Source organism: Daucus carota, chromosome 4 (assembly GCF_001625215.2).
Source record: "Daucus carota subsp. sativus chromosome 4, DH1 v3.0, whole genome shotgun sequence".
Classification (NCBI taxonomy): domain Eukaryota; kingdom Viridiplantae; phylum Streptophyta; class Magnoliopsida; order Apiales; family Apiaceae; genus Daucus; species Daucus carota.
In genome coordinates, this window is record NC_030384.2 from 11290538 (window position 1) to 11307867 (window position 17330).

Genomic DNA, 17330 nt, shown 5'->3' on the forward strand with positions numbered 1-17330 from the left:
ATTCGGCTGCCATATTAATTGCTTATAAATTCCCCATGTTTAATTTATCGCATGTCCATTAATTAAAATAAATTCTGACAATTAATTTAATCAATATCTTTTATCCTTGATCATCCACTCAACCTTATAATTATGCAAGAACAAATCTGCTTGTAGGACTAAAGCATAATTATCTTTATGAGCTTTCAAGAGGACATCATCACCCGAATATATTTTTCGGAAACGATTTCCTTTTATAGTTAATATCCCAGTCTGTATATAATGTCATTTCCCAATACATAAATTCGTAATTTAAAATAAATTACTTAACTTATGAATCAAGGCATGTGCATTTAATACAAGTGTCAATCACTATATCCGGATTAAGAACCTAAGCAATAATAACATCATAGAATCTTAGTTCTTTATTGTTAGAATAAAAGAAACAATTATTCTACTATTTTGATCTCGTTCAATATACACAAAGTATATAAGTATTATTCAATAGTCAAGATAAACTATTTCTAAATAATACTTCAGCCGTTCCAGTGGTTTGTCTAACACCACCTCGACTGTGAACCTTTATTATATTATATAAGGAATTCGACAATCTAACCTTTTGCTATCCCATTTGATACTAGATTGTCTACAATATATAATAAACAGACAATGTGAAAACATGCATTCAAGATTCTCAAAAAATTGTTATATACTTCAAACGAATATTTTAGTATAAACCCTAACATAAAGATGCATCCTCGTGTTTACTTTCCAGTGATAGTAGTGTTCCTTCTCAAGCATTGGAATTTTGAATCCTTCACCATTTCTTGTCATTATTGATTCGTTTGAGATTTTTTACTTCTTGTATGTGAGAAGCCTATTCTGATACCAGTTGTTATTTAAAAATTCAAACAATGAGATGAGATTGTACAAGGGGGGTTGGATACAATCTATGCAATTTCATCAATTTTTAGAATCTTGACAGTATGTTACGTAGAAAGATTCATTTATGCATCAGGAGATCATCACAATGAAGCGACAAGGAACAATGCAGTTGATGAAAACTGATGACTGCATTAACAACTGACGGAACCGCATCAGTAAGTGGATACTTGATTAATATCGAGTATAATCAATATCTGGAGAATGAGTTTGGGAATGAAAGAAAGAAGATTGATACGATATATCTTATTTATAGATATATACTTCTGGTTGAGTAAATCAAGTTAGTAATTGTAGAAGCTGTGTACTCTATAAGCATAGATTATTAGGTCTTACGAAAAAAAGTAAGAAGCACAAGACGAGTCATATTTGTGTAACCTAGCAGCTCTTGAGAACGTTGTTTTTCTTTAGAGAGTATTGTAACAGTTCTTATAGTGATCAATAAGGGCTGAGTTAAATTGTACCTTGTTTGTTGTTTATTCTAGCTTATTCGACATTCGATTGATCAGTAGATAAATTCCGCTTAAGTCTATGAATTCAAATCAAGGCCTAACAAGTGGTATAAGAGCAGGCTGGTTAAATACTACCAGTAAAGATCGAAACATGTCAACAACAAAACAAGAATCACTTAATATTCCAGTCCTCAACAAAGTTGATTATCTGACCTGTAAAGTTAAGATTGTTAGGTCCGGAAGCGATTGTAGAAGGGGGGTTGAATACAATCGTCACAAAATAATCGCGGAAGTAAATCTGATTGGAATATAATTTTTTAATCAGATTTTAATTAATTAATATAACAATGTTTGAAGTCGTTATATAATTAAATTGGTTCAGTTTTAATGTCCACTAATGTTCGTAGAATAAATTCGACATGGTATATTCTAGAGTAGTGATTAAAACAACCGGTAACAAAGCACAGTAAAACTGTGGATGTAACAATAGCAAGTTTTAGCAAAACTTGAAAGCTTTTACAAGTGCTTGTGTTTTTCAAAGTGAATGAACACCTTGGAATGAAGAATGGTGGCCATATTTATAGGCAAAACCATTTGAACTACTAAGACAACTAAAACTTAGACAACTAAAGGCAAGACATGACAAAGCATAAACAAGGTATGACAAATTAGTAGCTTTGCCATGACAAAACAAGTAAGGGTAAGACAAGAGTAAAGAAGGGAAAGACAACAAAAAGCAAGACAAGGCTAGTTGTCACCAATCATGACATCACACAATCAATCAAAAGGACAAGGAATCTTCCTTGATTGGTACCACTCGATTATGGCATGTGAAAGCATGTGGAAAGACATGGTTGTCTTGTACTTGGTGTGTGCTAGCTTGTCTTTGCAAAGAAAAGAGTTGTCTTGACCATGTGCTTTAATAACCAGGTAGGACAAAGCTTTTCAATGTCTTGGAGTGTCTTTAAAGGAGCTAGACAAAGCATTTCTTTGTCTAACTAGATGTAGAAAGCTTTAAAGTGATTTGTTTAGTAAATAATAAATAGAATATAATCCACTTAATTAAATTAGTTAAGTATATTCATTAGATAAATTAATTCAAGAGTGAATCAATTTACTAAATAAAATATACTACTAATATAATTATATTAGAAGTGAATATATATAATCTATTTAATATTTAATCACTTTCCTTCTTTAGCAGAGCTTCTGTCTTCTTTGAAACTTTAATATCTTCGTCTTGAATTGTCAATCAATTGAACTACCACCTTTGTTTGACGTAGAATATTTAATCCGAGTAGCTGACACACAAATGTACTGTCTGGTTCATCTGAATCTAGCTGAATAAAATATTCCTCGTCATTAAAACAATTAAGCTATGGCTTGTTCGTCGAGTCTTCGTCTTGTAAGTTCTTCTTCATAAATTGGAATCATCTGAATAAATAAAGTATAGAAACTTCATACCTTCTGAACTCCTGGACGTGCCACAAAAGATTATTTGTGCACTGAGGCTTGAACATATTAATGAACTTCTCTCAGTGGACTGCAGCAGCATCCTGGAATTTTTCTGATATAAAATTCCGATAAATCATTTGACGTTCTTCGTACGGATTCCGGTGACTTGCTATTTACTGAGCTTTCTTATCTGAGTTGAGTTGTACCTCTTTAAATACAAATAGGCTAAACATATGCCTTTCAATCTCCCCCTATTTGTTTGTTAACATAACAGACAAATTTCCTAGAGGATAACTCAACTAACAGATAAGACAAAGGATTAAACATACGAAAGTAAATAGCAAAAGTTTCTGGTATTAAATTAAACATGAACCAGAATAATAATAGATTACAAAAGGATGTTCTATGAACATATCTTACAAATATCCTAGTCAATCTATTTCACTCAGAGCGAGTGACTTCTCCTTCTTCAATATCTGACACATGAATAATAGGAGTAGACGGCTCATTCTGAGTAGGCTCTTCAGATATGGTGGATTCACCACGCTTCTTTCGTTCTCGAGCCAAGGACAGCTGGAACTGAACTTCTGTATCCACAGGGTCTTCTATAAAGTCTGAGGGCTGAGTTGGGTTGATATACTTCATCTTTATGAAGTAGTGATGTACCTTTCTCTTTGTGCAGTAAGCCACAATCTCAGCATCAGCATCAGCTTTGGCTTTCGAAGCGAAGCCCTTGGTACGCAGAAGAGTAGATACAAGAACCATCTGATTAACACCATATTTCTGAAGATGTCGATGGTCCAAGTAGAAGGTTCCAAACTTGCTCTCGTGAATGAACTTTACACAGTATGGGTTTCTGACGACTTGTGGACTATTATGAACAGCATATTCCATAAGTCGATCACGAAGGAGTTCATTCAGATTCGAACTGCGTCGGATCTTGTTACGAGCCACCCAGATTTCAGTAAGAGATAACAACTTGAACGAATCAACTGAAACTCTGAATGTCCCGTTTCTATGAGTAGAAATGATAATCTCCCAATGATCGAGGAGATTCCTGACGCCAACAGTTATATATTCTAATTCAAAAGCAAAGGCACGCATAAACATATCCTCGTTAGGGTTTACCTCTCTTAAATCATATGTGAATGATTTGAACTTTCTATCTTGAAAAGGTTCCCTTTGAGGTCCAGAGAAGATCCTCCTTGCGATGTCCCAGCTTTCTCCAACTTTCCGAGCAATATCTTCTTTCTTCTTCTTACAAGCAGCATCCCAAAGTTTCTGTTTCTCCAACTTGATATGCTCATCAGTAATCTTCTTTTCATCCACCAGCCTTTGTAGTTCACGAAGCTTTGCCTTGCTAGCTTCATGTTCAGCTTTAAACTTTTGAACCCTTTCCAAGTGCTCAGGGTCAATAGGCTCTTGCTCGGTGAATAAAAATCTTTCCTCAAAATGACCTTCTTCTTCAGCTTGGAAGTAGGCAGCATCAAATGCATCATCATCAGCAACATCATCAGGAATGTTATCATAATCTTGATTAGAGAAGATGTCATCTGATGCAGGCATTTTGCCTTTAGACTTGTCATGTTTAGCTGCTTCAGAAGAGTCCTTTGAACTTTCTTTCCCTTTGCTTGCTCCACCCTTATCCTCCTGATCTTTGTCCTTATCCTTCTCCCCCTTAGTTGAGGGATCCTCTGGAGTTGACTGAGCTGTAGACTTTGGAACCTTCAAAAAATCAACAACCTGGGCCAATGTTTGCTCCACGCTATGAAGTTTTGACATACAGAGCTCATGATTCTTGTCAATCCGAGAGTAAATACCCTTGACATGTTCGTCCATTTTCCTTTGCAGAGAAGTGTAGGAAGTATCAGCAACTTGCTTCTGTAGAGTGACTAGCTCTCCACTCTTCAACTTAGCATTTTCAGCAAGAAGTCTTTCACATTCAGCTCTCAGGGCAGCCATTTGTTCCTGTAACAGATCCGTGTTGGTGTGTGCACTCACCTCACGAACACTCGAAGAATGATCTCTATTCTCACGTGCATGTGTTTCGCTCGGTGTTTGCCTTTCTTCACACGTGTTTATCACACCGTCATCAGTACCTGTATAAACTACCAAAGTTCCCTGAGATGGAACCATAGGTAGTGAAGGAACAAATTGTCCTTCCGATGCCTGTGAAGGCAGATGTACTTGCAAGCTGGCAAGTAGTCCCTGATCAATAAAGAAAGAGTGATCAGAAAAGTTTTCATTAAACATGTTTTGAAAATCTGTGCACTCATTAAGTGTAGTAACAAAAGGATCAGGTTGAGTGTTTACTAGCGTGAGTGCTAGTGATGTGCTTGACTCTTTACAGGGTACCGCGGTAGGACGGCAAATTTCAATAAACGCATCCTGTTGAGAGAATGAATCTAGAGACTGTATATTTACCATTTCAGTATCCAAATCCTTTTGGGAGGAAATGGATGCGGCTGCAGTTGTCTCAGGTTCATCCACCCTTAGCTTCTTATGAGACAGAGCTGCGGGTTCACGAATCATAGCACTCCCACTCCATTTCCGGGCTACCTTCTTAACAACAGGTGTAGTAGTGTTGGTAGAAGTGTTTGACGAAGAACCAGAGGTTGAAAAGAATTCATCAGCTGGGTTATGAACCTGGGTGTTTTCAGGTTCAATGCTGGCAGTCTGACACACAAAACCAATTTCACAATCATAATCTGATACATCAACAGTAAAATTAGATGACAAGTTAGAAAGTACCTCAGCTACCTGTAAGTCGTCACGAAAGTTCTGTAGCTCAATGTCGATGTCAGAATCAGCTGGCAGTGGATGAGAGGTTGATTGTGTTTGGGGGAAGTATTGTGTTTGGACATTTGAGGGTGTAGGTTCAGATTGTGATGGAAGAGGATAGATGATTGTTGTACAGGGAAGAAGTTGTATTGAGGTGGTTCTGTTTCAGGTGGTGGTGAAGGGTGATGTAGAGGTGATTGGTGAGGAGATTGGTATGGAGAGTAGTGTGAGGATTGGCTAGAGGATTGGTAGTCTTGGATGAGAAGAAGTGGTGGAATGTGATGTTGTTGTTGCATCTCTTGTGGTTCTGGTTGTTGTTGAGGTTGTTCTTGTTGAGGTTGAAATGGTGGAAGTGGTTCTCCTGGTTGAAGTTGTTGCAGTGGTTGAGGAGGTAGTGCCACTTGTAGCCGATATGGCTGTAACTGTGCATTGAACTGTTCCAGCATAAAAGGAGTGACAGTGAGAGGAACCCGATTATGTTTCTTTGCAGCAGTAAGTATGGTCATCAGCTTAGTACAAGACTTAGATGTAGGAGCCACTGGTGAGTTCATGTAGAAGATCTTGTCTTCTTGAGACATCTTGTCATTCAAAAACAACATAAAGAACCTTGGATAAAAGCAGTCAACTTTGGCATTGTTTTGCACATTCCGATTCATTACAGGACCAAGCTTGTTGATAATAACCTTCATAAGAATCTCCCCAAAATTGATAGGACGATTATGCGCACAACAGAATCCAAAGACCTGTAGAAGGGAAGATATATTACCAAAATTTCTCCGGTCAGTGGGAGCAAATACTTTCGCAAAAGTATCAAAGTACAGATCCCACTCAGCTCTTAGGTTGCCCTTAGACATCTTTGACAGCTGGATTTCCCCTTGGTAGTGGATTGTCTGAAAGAAGTGAGTCAACTCATGGTCAGACGGAACCTCAGCAAAATTATTCCTCGGGAATCCAAGTATTCTGTTCACATCATCCGTAGTAATTGTGATTCGCTTGCCTCCTCTAATTTCACCAATGATCTTGTAATTGTCCAAAGTAGTTGAATTGACTGCAGTGGAATAAAAGTCATAGAGAAGTTGGATTTGAATGTCTGCAGAGGCAGTAATAGCCGTGCTGGCTAAACACTGTTCATTCAGAAAACGAATCCACGGTCTGAAACGAAGCGAGCAAGAATCGGGATCCAAGTATCCATAATAGTTAGTCTCCTTAATTTTGAATTGACCATTCATTTTTATAATTAAAAATTGAATTAAGCGAGAATTTTTCAAATAAAAAGATAATTCTCAAATATCTCACAAATTTCAACTAATAATTAATGGACAATTAATTAATTAGTGAATGGTCCAAAATTCAATTTCACCACAACAATGGATCCAAACGGGGTCTTAAGTCCACTAACTCCAAATAGTTCCACAACACCAAACAAAGCCTTAAGAAAAAAAAAACCAAGTAGTGAACTAACCAAACAAACCCTTAGGAACAAAATCCCAACTTAATCCAAAGCTTCCAAACACAGCCTTAAATCAACAACTCTAATTAAGATCAAAAGCCACACCCAAACATAGCCTTAAGATTAAAATTCAATTAACCCTAACTCCAGGAACCCTAATTCCCAAACCCAACTCGGCAGCCCCAAAATTTGAAATCCAAGAACCCTAATTCCTCTCAAATCGGCCGATCAACACACAAAACCGCCGTTCGATTTCAGTCAAGGAGTTCGAATACAATCAGAGTTCGATTACAATCACAGAGAATGCAAGCAAAGAGAGGGTTCGATTTCAACGAGTTATCACAGCGCAAATCGAACAAGCAAGACACAGCAAATCGATTCCATAAAAACGAGATTAAACCCAGCAAACCTACAGAGCATCGACTGATTTAACGCAGCACATCGAACAGACAGAAACGCGCCGGATTTTGCGAAAAATGTGCAGAGCTTCGGCTGTCGATAACGATAATCGAAGCAACCAGCAAGCTAAATCGCTTGAAATCGAAGAGAAACCAGCAAGTTTTTGTCGTTAAAACTTGAAAAACGAAGAACAGAGGGCGAGTGTGTGTGGGTAATGATCGATGAAGATGATGAGTTTGCGTGCAAGACAATGGGTCGATTTGTCTGGGGGGTTTTTAACTTGTAATTGTCTTAGGGGAGGGATGTTGGTTTTGATTAAGACAAACGAAGTACAAGTCGGTGTGTTTCACTTGATTTGTTAAGACAATAAGATATAATGACTTGGGGTTGATTTTGTCTTGCTGGGCCGAGAGAAAATCATACTGGAAGACAATTAGTATTGTGTGCGAGACGCTTGAGTACAGAGCCTGTAAGACAAACTGAAGGTTTGTCTTGAGAGTTTCGGTTGAGGCGCGTATGTGTATTGTCAAGACAAATTATTCATTTGTCTTGGCGAGAGATTAAGCGACGCGTGTGAAAGTCTGGACACAGTAAGACAGCTAATCTAATTGCCGAGCCATGTACTGCCGATATAAACGAAATCACACATATAATAAAACTGTTTTTATTGTTTTTTTTAAATAAAGATAAAATGTTTAATAAATAAAAACTACAATAAAAACAATAATATATATTACACAAATATTTTGTAAATTCCAACTTTAATTAAATATAAATATTTATGAACTTAACTTTAATTCAATAAAATGAATTAACTTAAATTCTAATATTTATACTTAATTAATTTTGAAAATTACAAATAATTAACAAGATGCTTAGAAAAAATAATACAGGGGAGTACGCAAGTATTTAGAAAATTAAGGACTAATATACAAACATGCATAATTACACAAAATATTATCAGAAAAATATATAAAAACATATAAAGCATATGAAAAATATATACAGTGAGAACTATGTCATATTTAACATCCCTAGCTCACAAACCAACTTAGAGAAAGTGGATTCATCAAGTGGTTTAGTGAAGATGTCAGCAATTTGCTCAGTCGTGGGTACAAAATGTAACACCACTGTACCATTCATGACATGTTCTCGAATAAAATGATACCTGATATCAATGTGCTTGGTCCTTGAATGTTGAACTGGATTGTTGGAAATGGCTATGGCACTTGTATTATCACAAAATATAGGAATTTTGTTTACTACAACACCATAATCATTTAATTGATTCCTGATCCAGAGTATCTGAGCACAGCAGCTACCAGCAGCTATATACTCAGCTTCAGCAGTAGAAGTAGACACGGAGTGCTGCTTCTTGCTGTACCAGGAAACCAACCGTCGTCCTAGAAATTGATAGCTTCCAGACGTACTCTTCCTATCAATCCTGCATCCTGCATAATCAGAATCTGTATAGCCGGTTAAGTCAAAACCAGTATTCTTAGGGTACCAAATACCTAAGCCAGGTGTACCCTTAAGATATCTAAAGATTCTTTTGACGGCTGTAAGATGTGATTCCTTAGGATCAGCTTGGAACCTAGCACACAAACATGTTGCAAACATAATATCTGGCCTACTAGCAGTGAGATAGAGTAATGAGCCAATCATACCTCGATAGTTTGAGATATCAACTTTCTTACCAGATTTATCCTGGTCAAGCTTTGTGGCAGTGGCCATGGGTGTCTTTGTCGGTGAAGAGTCTTCTAGATTGTACTTTCGCAGAAGATCTCTAACATACTTAGATTGGCAAATAAAAATACCATCTTCCTTTTGGCTTACTTGAAGACCAAGGAAGTAGGACAGCTCACCCATCATACTCATCTCATAATTACTCTGCATTAACTTAGCAAATCTCTTGCACAAGTCATCGTTAGTAGAACCAAATATAATATCATCAACATATATTTGAAAAAATATCATATTATTATCATGCAATTTGTAAAAGAGAGTTTTGTCTATGACACCTCTAGTGAAATTATTTTCAATTAAAAACTCAGAGAGGGTGTCATACCAGGTTCTTGGTGACTGCTTGAGGCCATAGACAGCTTTGAATAAGAAGTAAACAAAGTCAGCAAATTCTGGATTTTCAAAGCCAGGAGGCTGTTCAAGATATACTTCTTCTTCAAGCTTTCCATTCAGAAATGCACTTTTCACATCCATTTGATAAACCTTGAAGTTGGAGTGTGCAGCAAATGCAAGAAATATTCTGATGGCTTCAAGACGAGCAACTGGAGCATAGGTTTCATCGTAATCAATTCCTTCTTCTTGGGAATAACCTTTTGCAACCAATCTGGCTTTGTTTCTCACAACAATGCCATCACCATCTAACTTGTTCCGGTAGACCCATCTAGTTCCAATTATAGACTTACCCTTAGGCCTTGGAACCAGGGCCCAGACTTCTTGTCTCTCAAATTGATTAAGCTCTTCTTGCATGGCAAGAACCCAATCAGGATCAGCAAGTGCTTCATCTATTTTCTTTGGTTCTAGTTGAGATAGAAAACCAGAAAATAAACATTCATTAGACGTAGCACTTCTAGTCTTTACACCAACATCAGGATTACCAATGATTAATTCAAAATGATGATCTCTGCTCCAGATCCTTTCCCTTGGAAGATGTGATCTTGATGATTCAGCAGTATTGTCATTATGCTGAAATGTGTGACTAGTTGATCCATCAGCTCCCCCTGAGTTGCTGCCAGGATGACTTGATGATCCACCACTAGCATCAGTGGAATCTCCAGTGTTTCCACCATTTCCTCCACCATTGCCTGGATCATCACCATCATTGTTGTCATCTCCTGTTGCAACCTCAGGTGGCATATCATCATCTGAATCAGAGTTTGGATAGTTGTCAAACTTCAGAGACTCAGATGAATCAGCAGATTGTAGACTTGGTAGTTTAGTGTCATCAAATGTTACATTGACACTAACTTTCACTGACAGAGTGTCAATCACAAAAACTTTATAAGCTGTATTGGTGTACCCAACAAAGATGGCTTCATATGCCTTTGGTTCAAACTTGTTCAAATGCTCTTCTCCATCCTTGAGAACATAGCATTTAGCTCCAAAGACATGAAGATGTTTGACATGTGGTTTCTTGTTGTTAAACAGCTGAAATGGAGTTTTCATGTGATCCTTATTGATCAAAGTTCGATTCTGGGTGTAACAGGCAGTGCTCACAGCTTCAGCCCAAAAGTACAAAGGAAGCTTTGCTTCAGCAATCATTGTCTTTGCAGCTTCAATCAATGTACGATTCTTTCTTTCGACGACTCCATTCTGTTGAGGAGTCCTTGGTGCTGAGTACTGTCTGTTAATTCCTTTCTCAGAGTAATAGTTGACTAAAGTTTGATTCTTGAACTCCGTACCATTATCTGACCTTATAGCTTTTACAGGAACACCCTTTTCTAATTCAACTTTCTTGATATGATCAATTACTGTCAGGGGAGTTTCATCCTTGGAAGATAGGAAGTAAACCCAAGTAAATTTTGAGAAGTCATCCACAATAACCAAAGCATATCTTCCTCCATCAATTGACATGACATTCACTGGGCCAAACAAATCCATATGCAATAGCTGCAATGGATCAGTGATGCTGTTGATGGTCTTGCTTTTGTGAGATGCTCTTTTTGCTTTTCCTTTCTGACAAGCTTCACAGAGATCATCAGTTGTAAATTCTAGGGAAGGTAAGCCTCTCACTAGATCTCTCTTGACCAGAGAGTTCATAGTTTTAAAGTTGAGATGTGAGAGCTTCTTATGCCATAACCAACTATCTTCAGTAGATGCCTTTGCATAAAAACACTGTATTGCATTTCCTGGTCCAGAAGATAAGTCAGCTACATAGATATCACCTTTCCTTATGCCAAATAGTGAAGGACGTTCATTCTTGATATGTTTGATTGTACATGTCTCCTTTTCAAAATGAACAGAGTATCCCTTGTCACAGAACTGACTGATACTAAGGAGATTATGTTCAAGTCCTTCAACTATAGCAATCTCTTCTATGATGATCTTTCCAACTTTGTACTTGCCATATCCTACAGTTCGACCTTTTCTATTGTCAGCAAAAGTAACTGAAGGGCCAGTTGGCTCTTTTACTTCTGTCAGCAGGGAATTCATGCCAGTCATGTGCCTTGACGCTCCTTTGTCAAGCACCCAAACAACTCGTACAATTCCTCTGGCACCCTGCACAAGACAACTGATTAAACAACCTTTGGGACCCACACTTGATTGGGTCCATCATACTTAAAGAATTGATTTCTATCTGGTAAGACAACAGAGCCTTTTGGACTGACATTCGATTCTGACTTGACTGAACTTACTTCCTTAACAACAGCCTTGTAAACTTTCGTTTTAGGCTTTGGAACATAAGTCTCCTTCCTAACACGAAGAGGACTAGCAGTCTTTGCCCTAGCATGCTTGCAGTTTGTGTGTTGTCTTGGGGATGTGTTTTCATTTTTAGCATGCAAATTTCTAAAATAAGCAGACATAGTATTGAAAGCACAAAGCATACAGTTATCAACACCACAATATTTATGACATGCATCAAACACATGGGCAACAGGAATATCATTCACAACAGTAGGAACATCAATAGATTCTACTCTAACTTTGTTGACAGATTTGAAGTTCTCAGTAGAATGACATCTATTGTCTATGTTCTTACTATTCACAAAATTATTAGGCTTGTTGAATTTTGTTCTTTCTGAGTTGACACCTAAACCAGCATTAGGCAACCTAACATTGCCTTTCACTTTTATTGGTTTCAGTGATGTCAGGATCTCATCTCTCTTCTCATTACTCTCTTTAAGTTTAAGGTCTTCCTGTTTGAGTTCATAATTAATGATAATAGGTGTCTCTAACAGGGGTTCAGCTTCTGAGGATTTAAACAGTGGTTGAGGGGAATCTTTCAAAACAAAAGGTATCCCTCTTTCCTCAGCACTCTTCTTAAAAGGAGTAATGTTACTAGCCTTGCCTACAGATTTGTTATAGTCATAACCTATTCCAACAGTTCTGTTAATCTCCTGTTGATCATTTATCTCTTTGACTAAAGTGGAGGCATCCTTAAAGGCTTTACACCTAATTCTTTCTTCTTCTATCTGAAGTTTTAAAGCAGTTTCACTCTTTTCTAAAACTCTGACTTTAGCAAATTGATGTTCTAAATCCATAGTCAGTTTTTCAATTTTAGGCTTTAATACTTTCATCTCATTCATTTTATAATCATGAATTTCTAAGACTAAAGCATTATTCTTAAGAATGGCAGCTTTCAACTTTTTAATAGCATCATCTCTATCTAATCCCAATTGCATAAAAAGTTTAGGGCATATAGGATCTACCAGAGAGCTTCCAGCATGAGGAGGTGAAGATAATCCAGATCTAGCCATGAAAGCAACATTTCCAAGCTGCTCCTCTTCATCACTATCTGTATCATCCCAGCTTTTCCCTTCTGCTAGATATGATTTGTTCTTGAAGCTTTGACTTCCAGAAGTACCCTGATGCTTTTTCACTAAGGCATCATACTTCTGCTTCAGCTCATCATAGGAATCTTTTCTCTTTCCTTGAACCTTGGGTTGCTTGCACTCAGTTGCAAAGTGTCCAGGTTCACCACAGTTGAAACATTTAAACTTACTTCGATCAACCATTCCAGTCTTGTATCCTCCTTTGTTGGAAGAAGATGAAGAACCTCCCTTTTGAAACTAGTTAGCAAAGGGTTTGTATTTGTAAGAAGGGTTCTTCCTGAATCTCATATTTCCAAACTTCTTGGCAAACAGTGATAGAGATTGATCTTCTAATTGCTCCAACTCTTCCATTGTGTAGAACTCATCATCACCACTAGAAGAAACAGTCTGACCCATCTCAGGCACAACAAATTCCTGAATGGTTTTAGAAGGAACAACAACATCCTTCTTTTCTTCCAGTTGAGGTGTTTCAACAATTAAAGCTCTCGAGTTCCCAAGTGTTTTACCCCAGCCATATCTCTGCTTTGTCTGAACTTGTTCAAGTTCATACGTTTTTAAAACCCCGTAGAGTCTCTCCAGAGATATCTCATGCAGATCTCTGCTTTCCCTGATTGCAGTGATTCTGTGTTCCAGATGTTCAGGAAGTGTTAAGAGAAACTTCAGATTCATTTCTTTGTTGTCATAGTATTTCCCGTTCAGATTTAGATTATTAATCAAGTTGTTAAATCTGATAAACACTTCTGAAATCCCTTCTCCGGGATTGGAACCAAACTGTTCATACTGAGCCATCAGTATTTCTTTCTTGTTTTCCCTAACTTCTTCTGAGCCTTCGTTGATGATCTCTAGTGTATCCCAGATTTGTTTTGCATTTGTACAGTTCACAACAGCATTGTACATGATAGGGTCTAGAGATTCAACCAAGATTAGTTGAAGAGCATCATCTAAATTCATTAGCTCATTTTCTTCATCAGTATACTCAGAGAGTTCTTTTGGAACATGTTAGATATAATTGATGATTACTAATATTCTTAAAGTCTGTTTTAGAACAGGAATCATCAGAGTTTAATCGGGAAGCTGATCAGAGTTTGATAAAGTCTGACAGAGTTTAGCAAAGTCTGATCAGAGTTTACATAGTCAAGACTCGACAGAGTTTACACGTGGAAAGAGCTCAGAAGCAGATATACTTCAAGGAAGGATAGAAGCGGAGGAGTGATTTGCTGACTATGGAAACTAAACAGAAAACTGGAGTAATCTTTGATTGATAGAATTCATAGCAGATTTATAGGATATCAAATCAGAGATTGATTTTGTAACTGTGTCTATATAAACACAGATTAGGGTTACTCTATATGAGTTGAGTTATCGAGTATATTGTTTAGAACCCTAGCAGCTCTTAGTGATACAATATAAATCACTGAGAGAGTTTTTGTAACCATCAAAGCTTTGTGAATATAAGAGTTTATTGATTACAATTTCTTATATTGTCTTACTGTGTTACAGATTGTGGTCACTATATCATATTATATAGTGAGTTTATAGGACCTAACAAGTGGTATCAGAGCCAGGTCTGTTAAGACTACTACAGTGAGATCTTAAACACAATCATGTCTGAAAAATCACAAGCCTCATCCTTTAGAGTTCCAATCCTTAAGGCATCTGAATATCCAGTCTGGAAAGAAAGAATGATCATATTCTTAGACTCTGTTGATCCAGAATACCTTGACAGGATTTATGATGGACCACATATGCCCACCAAGCTCTCTGTTGGGATTGCAGATGAACCTCAAAAGATGGTTCCAAAGGAAAAGAAAGATTATACCCCAGAGGACATCTCATCTATCAGTAAAGATGCAAAAGTGAAGCATCTGTTGCACAGTGCCCTTGATAATGCAATGTCTAATAGGGTGATTGGGTGCAAAACTGCCAAACAAATCTGGGATGCTCTGGAAACCAGATGTCAAGGAACTCAGGCCATTAAGAAAAACAGAAAAACAATCCTTACACAGGAGTATGAGCACTTTGACTCAAAATCTGGTGAGTCTCTGACAGATCTGTATGACAGATTTGTCAAACTGTTGAATGACTTATCTCTGGTGGACAAGGAATATGATCTTGAAGACTCAAACCTCAAATTCCTTCTAGCTCTTCCTGAAAAATGGGATTTGAAAGTCACTACAATAAGAGACAATCTTGATCTTGGAGAAATGTCTCTTGATGATGTTTATGGAAGACTGAAGACTCATGAACTTGAGATGGAGCAAAGGAGCAAAAGACATGGAGGAAAATCAAAGTCTGTTGCTCTGAAAGTTCAAGAGGAAGATGCTAAGAGCAAGGGAAAAGCTCATGTCACAAAGTCTGACATTGAGTCATCAAACTCTGATGACTCAAACTCTGATGTTCCCTCAGACTCTGAAGAAAGTGATGATGAGATGATGCAATTAGCAGCATTGATGGTGAAAAGCTTCAAGAAGTTGGCCTACAAAAAGTTCAACAAAGGCAAAAGTTTTTCAAGGAAAGACAGAAACTCTGACAGAGTTTATGACAAGAAGAACTTTAAGAAGAATGAGGGCAAAGAAGGGAAAGCTGGAAAAGCTGACAAGTATACCTGTTTTAACTGTGGTGAAAAGGGACACTTTGCATCTGAATGCAAGAAAGCCAAGAAGGAAAAAGAAAAAGCCTTTATCACCAAGAAAGGAAACTGGACAGATACATCTGATTCAGAAGAAGAAGTCAACTATGCTCTGATGGCAAACACTGACAACAACTCTGAATCTCCTGCTAAGGTACCTCATTCTACTCTTGCCTTTGATACTGAAGATATAACTGAGTTAAGATTGTTTCTTAAAACTTTACATATCAGCTTTAGAGATCAGACTTTAGAAAATGAAAGATTAAAATCTGAAACTCTGAGTGTAAAGAAAAGGAATGATTTTCTAGAAAAAGAATTAGTTCAGATGTTGGAAGTTCAGAAAGAAAGAGATGATGCTGTCATTGTCAAAGATGAATTATTAAAGAGGTATGCATCTCTTCAATCAGAACTTGCTAAGGAAAGGGAGATCATAAAGACATGGACTAATTCAGGCAAAACTACTCAAGATATCTTAGGTAGTGGAAACTGGAAGAAAGGACTAGGTTACACTGATAACTCTGAAGCTGAGTCATCAAAAACAGAGTTTGTCAAAACTCAAAAACCTAAGGTTAAACCTGTAAAATTTGTTGTTGAATCCTCTAAGTCTAAACAGAGTAGACCAAAATCAGAGATTAACAAGAATTTAAAATCTGATAAGCCCAAACAGGTTAACATACGACTGATGACTCAGAAACAGCTTAAACATAAGCTTAAAGAGGTAAAGTCTGATGACAAAAACAAAGAGCCTAGGAAAAACAGAAATGGCAAGATTGGTATAGACAAGAGTAATAACTACATGCCTGTTCCAAATGCACCTAGGAAGACATGCCATAACTGTGGTAATACTAATCATCTTGCTAATTTTTGCAGGAAGAACAAGGACATTAACTCTTTACCTACAAAGTCTGGAGTTAGAAAAAGTAGTATTAGATATAAACCACAAGATCCATGTTTTCATTGTGGTAGTTTATGGCATTCTATTTATACTTGCAAAGAATATCATAGTTTGTATTATGATTATTATCAATTGAAACCCTCTTTAAAGGTTAATAAAAACTCTGCAAGTACAAACTCTGTTTCTAGTACAAACTCTGTTGCAAAGTCTGTTAGCTCAAACTCTGATAATAATAATTCCGCTGCAAAAGCTAACAAACTTAATAAGGCCAAGGGATCCAAGCAAGTCTGGGTCCTTAAAACTAACAATTAGTGGTCTTTGTGATTGCAGGGCAACAGGAAGAATATTCTAGTCTTGGACAGTGGATGTTCAGGACACATGACTGGAAATAAGGCCCTGCTGTCAGAGTTTGTGGAGAAGGCTGGCCCAAGTGTTTCTTATGGAGATGGCAACATAGGAAGGACTCTGGGATATGGCAATATCAATCTTGGAAAAGTCATCATATCAAATGTAGCTCTTGTTCAAGGGCTGAAACACAATTTACTCTCTGTCAGTCAGATCTGTGACAGAGGATATCATGTTGATTTCTATGAAGAACACAGTGAGATAGTAAGCAAGTCAACAGGCAAAGTGGCAGTAACTGCTCACAGACATGGGAATATTTATGAAATCCACTTGCCTACAAACTCTGAAGGAAAAGCAATTTGCTTGTCTACAAGGATCTCTGCAGAAGAAAGTTGGAAATGGCATAAGAAGCTCTCACACCTGAATTTCAACTCCATAAATGAGCTTATAAAGAAAAAGCTTGTGAGAGGACTCCCTGAATCACTACTCA

At 37.3% G+C, this 17330-nt stretch overlaps 1 protein-coding gene across 1 annotated transcript; it reads right to left on the minus strand.

Annotated features, from left to right (window-relative positions):
* Window positions 1-7398: 7398 nt before the first annotated feature.
* Window positions 7399-13922, minus strand: LOC135152175 (uncharacterized). The gene is made up of 7 exons (XM_064092009.1): window positions 13377-13922; window positions 13142-13208; window positions 12750-12961; window positions 12483-12611; window positions 11533-11697; window positions 11023-11424; window positions 7399-7551 (listed from the first exon to the last, which is right to left on the minus strand). The coding sequence occupies exons 1-7, from the start codon at window positions 13920-13922 to the stop codon at window positions 7399-7401; spliced, it is 1674 nt and encodes a 557-aa protein (XP_063948079.1).
* Window positions 13923-17330: the final 3408 nt, after the last annotated feature.